Source organism: Laccaria bicolor, genomic scaffold (genome assembly GCF_000143565.1).
Source record: "Laccaria bicolor S238N-H82 LACBIscaffold_26 genomic scaffold, whole genome shotgun sequence".
Classification (NCBI taxonomy): domain Eukaryota; kingdom Fungi; phylum Basidiomycota; class Agaricomycetes; order Agaricales; family Hydnangiaceae; genus Laccaria; species Laccaria bicolor.
Genome location: NW_001889897.1, coordinates 653,318 through 660,182, shown reverse-complemented (window position 1 = coordinate 660,182; position 6,865 = coordinate 653,318). Strand labels below are relative to the sequence as shown.

Below are 6,865 nucleotides of genomic sequence, written 5' to 3'. Positions count from 1 at the left end.
AAGTAGTAGTATTTATGTGAGCCAGTCCACCTAACACACTGGACAGCAACAAAATAGAAATACGGGGAACCCATTCATCGAGGGAGAGATGAGGCCGTTCGTTGAAGGGGAGTGTGCTCATCGAGGGAGGGAGGAGGCTGTTCGTTGAGGGAGGGAGGAGGCCATTCGTCGAAGGAGGAGAGCGTTCATCGAGGGGGAGGCCGTTTGTCAAGAAAGGGCCGTTTGTCAAGAAAGGGCCGTTTGTCAAGAAAGGGCCGTTTGTCAAGAAAGGGCCGTTTGTCAAGAAAGGGCCATTTGTCAAGAAAGGGCCGTTTGTCAAGGTAGGAGGCCATTTGTCGAGAAATGAGAAGTTTTGCCATTTGTCGACGGCAGGGCGCCATTTTTTGAGGGAGGGAGAGGGCTGTTCGTTGAGTTCGTCGAAAGGGGGCCGTTCACCATTTGTCGAGGAAGAGAGGGGACCGTTCGTTGAAAGATGAGGCCGTTCGGCATTTGTCGAGGGGGGAAGGGGGGTTAGTCCATCGAAAGGGGAGGCCGTTCGCCCATTCGCCTTTTGTCGAGGGTGCCGTTCGTCAAGGGTGGCCATTCGCCATTTGTCAAGGGAGGGGGCATTCTTCGAGGGAGGAGGCCGTTCGCCACTTGTCGAGGGAGGGAGGGAGAGAGGGGGGGCCATTTATCGATGGGAGGAGGCCGTTTGTCGATGGGAGGCGGTGAGGGGAGGCCACATCCAGCCTCGACTCTCTGGTGGGAGCTTTAGGTTTGGGCTGTATTACCCACTTGGACTCCTTGTACGCTGAGGGACACGTCAGCACCTGTTCAATGTCAACAGGACATTCACTCACCTATGGCCTTCCTGTGCTACAGCGGGCATCGTACTTAGCACGGGAGTTGCGATAGGTTGGCCAAAACAGGCGAAGAGACGTCAGCGCCATCATAGGCAATGGCTGAGCCGACACCTGAACTAACCGTCGTAACCGTCTGTGGTTGATACAGATCCTTGCACAACTGCGTCGAGCGGGCAGTGCCCACAGGTGTTTAAGAGGGCCGTGACCGCGTTTGCAGAGGTAGGTGTCGTGCGAACTCTGGAGAGGCGGACTGGCGGATCGGCGGCAGTTCGGACTCTCGGAATACGGAACCTTCTGGACAATCGTAACGATTCATTTCAATTCGCAACCACATGTACATCTAGCACCCAAATACAAGTCGATGATAACAACAAATTGTGCATTCGTCCTACTGCAGCGAATTATCGGCATGGTAAAATTGTGCTCTCCCAAAACAATCCCAAAACCGAAACAATTTGCGGGAAGGCTGTAGATGTGTCAAAGGCCCATGCAAATCCATTCAGTCAATGCTTCCGAACGTCACACCTGTGCTGGCCCAACGCGTACGAGAGGTGCAGTGTGTGAGCAGCACAACGCAGCTTTGTTGTACTAGCTGCATGTACCGCCTGAGTGGCGTTGTCTAGAATGATCATTGCTTCCCGGAATTTAGGTAGAAGCCTGTCTCTGTACCACAGCCAACTGAACATACGACAATTGTCTGAGCTAAAGTTCACCCACCTCGAAGCTGATGAGATGGTCTCTCCCAAAAGCAGATCTTGGATGCACTCCTTTAGCGGTGATCGCAATTGCGGCGATCGAGCAAGGCCCTTCAAAGTGTTACATTCAACATTCAAGTGCTGTTCGTTATCATGCAAGCCGTACCTGCCCCAAAGATAAGTGGTCGTTGACCACCATTGCAACAACCGCCACTGCAACATAATCTTTCAGCCCGTAGCACGGAGCGGACAAAAGTTTGATAAGTATTTCGCAGGTTGAGCGGAAAAAAGTCCCAAAGAAGGAGTCTGGTGCAGCGTCCATAAGGGCGGTGAAAGCTTCCAGAGCTGCCAGCTTTTCAACGGTGTCTTGGGAGCAACAATCTGTAGATAGGTGCATTTAGCCAGCAGACGAAGTGGGAACGTTCATCGTGACCGGCTCACCGTGAGATTGTCCCAGTGGAACATGCTTGAGAATTTGTAGTGTGAGCAGGCCAATGGAAAAAATCTCGTTGTCCGAAAGCTCTCCAATGTATGATCGAACAATGCCCATAGCGAACAAGCAGCGTACTTTGTAAGTCCCATCGGTAGCTTTAGCGCCCGCAACGGCGGCGGGTAAAACGAGTGAAACAAAAGGTCGAAATTGGTTGAGCGACGAGGATTTCGATATGCAGATTACGGCTGCCATCGCTGCCGATCGACTCTCGAGTGAGGTCGCAGTCAAAAAGGAGTTCACAATTTTCATGACATCAGGCAGGTAAGGATCAAAGGCTCCTTCAACAGCAGAGGCGACTATCCCCAAACTTTCGACCGCTGGCAAGACATGAGTCGGTTTATACCGTTGATTGGTGATGAGCTTCTGGAGTGCCGTCATAATGTTCGGCAGATTCTGTTTAATTGTATCCGCAGCACTGTACATCTCTAGAACGGCTTTGAGCGCTCGGCCACCAACGAGGTCGAAAGGAATGCCGGAACCTATGAAACGGGGATCAGTAGGACATGTTATCCACGACTGCAGGAGCTATAGGATATTGGCGATGTGGCATCAACGTGGGCTGAAATCTCGTGAACAATCTAATTTACCGTCAAGAAGAACGCCAAGTGATTCTGGCATTTTTGCATGATGCGGGGGTTTTGTCTCCAGTGAAGAGCAAGCGTTGGAAGTATGTGCAAGACGAGGGGGCAAGGATCCAGTGCAAGAGCTTCGATCCTTGACCACAGAGGGCGGCTGAGTATTGAATCATCGAGGATAAATGATGCTGAAACGGTGCCGACGAGCGAGAGGGCTGCGAAACGGTTGACAGGGTTCAATGATACGATATTCTTTTTGAAATAAGTCCATATTTCAGCCTTTAAGTCGGAAGGCGGCATGGTCTCCGCCAAAACCAGGATGACATCAAGGGCTTCCTGTTGTAAAGATAAATCAGGAAACAACAGCTATTGTTGGCAGGCGGGGTAATCACAGTAACAGGGGCTTTATCATAAAAAGAAGGAATCGAGTCTGCTTGTCGCATGGAAAATAAATTTACAGTAATGGCTTCCATGACGTTGCAAACGATGAGGGGCATAAGTGCCTGCTCCTTTACCAGATCCGCATGGCTGCCCGAATGTGGATTAGAAAAATGATTCTTGTGATGGGGTATTACGGGTTGTTCGCACCATTCCACAAGAAGACCAACCCTCACGAGTACAGCGGCGCGTTCCTCTTTCTTTAAAGACCTATCACAGGCTGCCCGGAGATAGCTGACTAATTTGTCAATCACGACCGCTGGAGGAAGCTAAATCTAGAGGATAAGTAATTGCTTGCGACGATAAACAAAGGAGATGCCTACGCCGCTGAACAGCGGTGACAAAGGCGAAAGATTGCGCCACTGAGGAACAAGAACAGAGACCGGCGTTTCGTTGAAGAACTTAACTAAACCAAACATAATTGGAGGTGACTGGAAGTAGATGGGATAGTTGAGTGGATGTGGCTTGGAGTAAGAACTAGAGGTGAAAGAGATATCGAGAAAGGCAATCGGAAAGTGCCTTGAAATTGTGAGCACGAGTTCAGCGGAGTACGATTCACGGCAATTAAATAGGAAATCGCCGAAGATATGACCGAAATGTTGCAAGAGTATAGCCAAGCTCCAGCATTTGTCGATTCAGTAAGGCAGGGACTCAAAAAGCAAAAGACGTACTGGCATTATAGGCTATCCAAGCCAAATGGCGGTTAATCGACGCGGACTTACCAGGGTGAGAGATGAGAGAGAGACACGAGATTGTCTTAAAAACATCAATCGCAACCAACTACGCGCTAGAAGGGTAGCCCCTGGAGAATGGCATCGTTGCTCAAGCGCTACACAACGATTCCACATGCAGGCCGCCCATTCCACCGGCATTATCACAGGAGAGTACAGCAGACAGAAGTCGCCTGTTTGGGAGAAAACTGCGTGCAAATTGCACGGGTACATCCTCCAGCGCGGAGGTCGCCGACATCGCCTGGACAGTGCGCTTGAAAGCATCACAGAACAAGTATCAACGCTAGAACGAAAAGTGCGCTACGCGGGTCGGCCGCCGCGATGATCCTCTAGCACTAGACAACAATGTCTGCGGTACGGAAGCTTACGCAGCGTGTCAGATAATCTAGCTCGGATGCCGAGAAAGGACACACCTACTAGCGAGGCTTGATCTGGCTTGATTTATCAGAGAAACGGTGAGTCGTTGAGGTAGTCGATGGTCACGTGAGACATTACATGTCACTTCTGTCACAGTGTCACTTTCAGTGTGGTTGGACCTGGACTGCACGAGTTGCCAAGAATGCGTCGACCTGGCGAACCCTGACGCTGACAAGGGTTACTTCTGCTACTTATTCGAGGACTAAGTATATCAGGACTAGAGCCAACTCGCTGAGAATCAATACGCGCCTCATGCTGCTTCCCTGCTTGCAAGTGGAGTCCTACCCTCGTATAAAAGCCAGAATCGTGTCTCCGCGGTATCTTTGTCCCCCGGGCTCTCCGTATAAAGCATCCCAGCAAACGGCCATCCTGACACGACTGCCAATGCCTCTGCAATATCTACCACCAGAACTCCTGGCCAACATTTGTCAGCATGCTTCTCTCACGGACCCTGCCGCACTCTCCAGGACAAGCTCACTTTTTTATGTAGTCACCCAACCTCTGTTCTACAGACACGTGTCTGTTAATTTGACGTCCAAAAATTTGGGCATTGTTGTCACCCTGGCAAAGAAGCCCCACATTGCACGTCATGTCCAGACATTTGCCATTCGCCTTGACCCGCACACCGCCGTGCTTCACTCTTACTATTGCCGCCTCAGCGAGGCTTTGTCAAACATGTCCGAACTGACGTCTTTGAACATTTTCGTCAAGTCCGCAGCAAGTTGGGTGCTTCACACGCGACTCGACGCCGAATTCCCTCGATTGCGGCATTTCGCATCTTCCTTTCCCCTCGACTCCTATGTTGCTCATTTTCTCTCCAAGGCTGAGGCTATCCTCCAGCTCGAAGTCGATTCTTCTCCCACATCCCAGCTCATAGCTCCGTCGAGTCTCATTGTCACAGCTGCTCCTCGTTTGTCTCGTTTCATTGGGTCTTCCAAAGCTGCTCAGGCAGTTATTCCGGGCCGTCCAGTGGATGAAATTCATCTGAGTTCAGGTGATCTGACAGAAGTTCTCGTGCAGGGCCTTTCCAAATCCACCGCATATGTGCTTCTTTTGGGTGCCTCAACGAGTTCCCTTCCTCCTCCCTTGCTTGAATCACTTGCCGAATTTATGCCCCAGCTCAAGTACCTCAGAATGATGACGACCTATAATCTCTCGGATGTTCTTGATCCCGTACGTCCCTTAATGATATCTTTCAAGCTCCCATCTATAAATCCGACATCTCACAGACTCTTTATCAAGACACCGCAAAGGCATTGGCCTTACTCCCTACCCTTCATTCTTTTGAGCTTTCTGGAATGCATTGGGGCTCATCATGCAAAGGCCTTAACGGTGAGGGAAGGATGTGGCAACCGCAATTGTTTGGCGTCGCAACCCGTACTCTGGATGTCAGCCCCTTTGACGTCTATTTCGCATACTGATCAGCAGGTGCATTGTGGGCGGCGCCTCTGCTTCAACTGTTTCATCAGCCTTCCGCCCGGTCAGTACATTGCCTCGGTTAGGCTCTTGAGGAACCTCAAGTCATAAGCAGTCCTGACTATGGTCGCGCACAGGGCTATTCCAAACCTCCCCAGTCGTCATGTCGTATGTGAGAGCACCAGCAATAGATTGCTTCTCGCGGCAATGGCTACTGAGCACGGAGGGTTAGATCCTCAGGCACGAATTGCGGGCAAAGTCCAAGAAGTTCTACGACTTGGAAACCCGCGGGTGAACGATCCTCGTTTACTCCGGTTGTCTGCGCGTGGATTCCGTGCTTTGCATTCCTCTGCTTGAATCACCTTTTATCGGCTCTGTTCTTCCCCGTTTGTAATTGACAACACGCGGCTTCTCACAACTCACAAACACGCTCCAACATCTCAACTAAGGGAGACCCATCGCTGGCGAGTATCGTATTTGCAGCCACTGCCCCACGAACTAAACGCATATGAACTAGGGTTCAATAAGCGATTACGTCCCCCGACCTATCCACTTGATGAAGAGGCTCTTCATCAAGTTCTCAGACGCGGTCCAACGACTGTCACGCACGCTCTTTACGTTTTATGATAGTAGCTCAAGCGTCGTTCATGATGGGCCAGCGAACCCATTTGATGTGTGGCAACTTCGGGGAGCAAATGCAAATCTACTTCCTTCCTCCCGCACCTGTCTGCCATATGAGAGCAGCTTGCTATGTGTCGACTTGAACTTCATTTTCTTTGACTTTCGAAAGGTAGTCCGCTCAGAAAACGGCGCCTCCAAGATCCACAGCTATGACTGCAGACAAAGTTCAAGAACTCTTCCCAATACAATGTTCAATGACTTCGAAACTCGCCGGGGTACGATTCCCGCTCAATCCGGCATGATTGATATACCTTATCCAGAACAGCAACAGGCAATATAAGTTACAGTCATTGTTGATGGTGTTCAAATAGGTAGAATTATCCAAATCTGGCAAGGTACACCTACTCCAAACGTTCGTTAGACATCTTCTTCCCTAAGTAACTCCAGTATTGCTCGACGAAGTATCTGTTTGGAGAAAACGCCAATCTGCCCTATCAACCGCCTCAAGAGAAATGCAAATTTCTTGGAACAGTTCACAACAAACTCAAAAACAAACAGTGTAGCCCCCGTGACACCGTCTCGAAGGACTACATACTGATGAACACCAGAGTAAGTTTTTGCAAAAAGATGTAGAGTA

At 50.2% G+C, this 6,865-nt stretch overlaps 2 protein-coding genes across 2 annotated transcripts in view; one reads left to right on the top strand and one right to left on the bottom strand.

The window, feature by feature from the left end:
- Window positions 1-3,462, bottom strand: part of LACBIDRAFT_330392 (uncharacterized protein) — a gene marked incomplete at both ends in the record, with an annotated part of 6,912 nt that extends 3,450 nt beyond the window's left edge. The window contains 12 exons of the mRNA XM_001884558.1: window positions 40-610; window positions 775-790; window positions 840-855; window positions 964-1,136; window positions 1,368-1,520; window positions 1,560-1,678; window positions 1,704-1,918; window positions 1,979-2,555; window positions 2,618-2,941; window positions 3,064-3,133; window positions 3,194-3,312; window positions 3,367-3,462. Of these exons, the coding sequence (XP_001884593.1) occupies window positions 40-610; window positions 775-790; window positions 840-855; window positions 964-1,136; window positions 1,368-1,520; window positions 1,560-1,678; window positions 1,704-1,918; window positions 1,979-2,555; window positions 2,618-2,941; window positions 3,064-3,133; window positions 3,194-3,312; window positions 3,367-3,462 (2,449 nt within the window). The remainder of the gene's footprint in view (window positions 1-39; window positions 611-774; window positions 791-839; window positions 856-963; window positions 1,137-1,367; window positions 1,521-1,559; window positions 1,679-1,703; window positions 1,919-1,978; window positions 2,556-2,617; window positions 2,942-3,063; window positions 3,134-3,193; window positions 3,313-3,366) is intronic.
- Window positions 3,463-4,575: 1,113 nt separating this feature from the next.
- On the top strand, window positions 4,576-5,964 carry LACBIDRAFT_330391 (uncharacterized protein; the record flags this gene model as incomplete). The annotated part of the gene is made up of 4 exons (XM_001884643.1): window positions 4,576-5,364; window positions 5,421-5,579; window positions 5,661-5,671; window positions 5,745-5,964. 4 exons carry the CDS (start codon window positions 4,576-4,578, stop codon window positions 5,962-5,964), a joined length of 1,179 nt encoding a protein of 392 aa, XP_001884678.1.
- Between the last annotated feature and the right edge of the window lie 901 nt (window positions 5,965-6,865).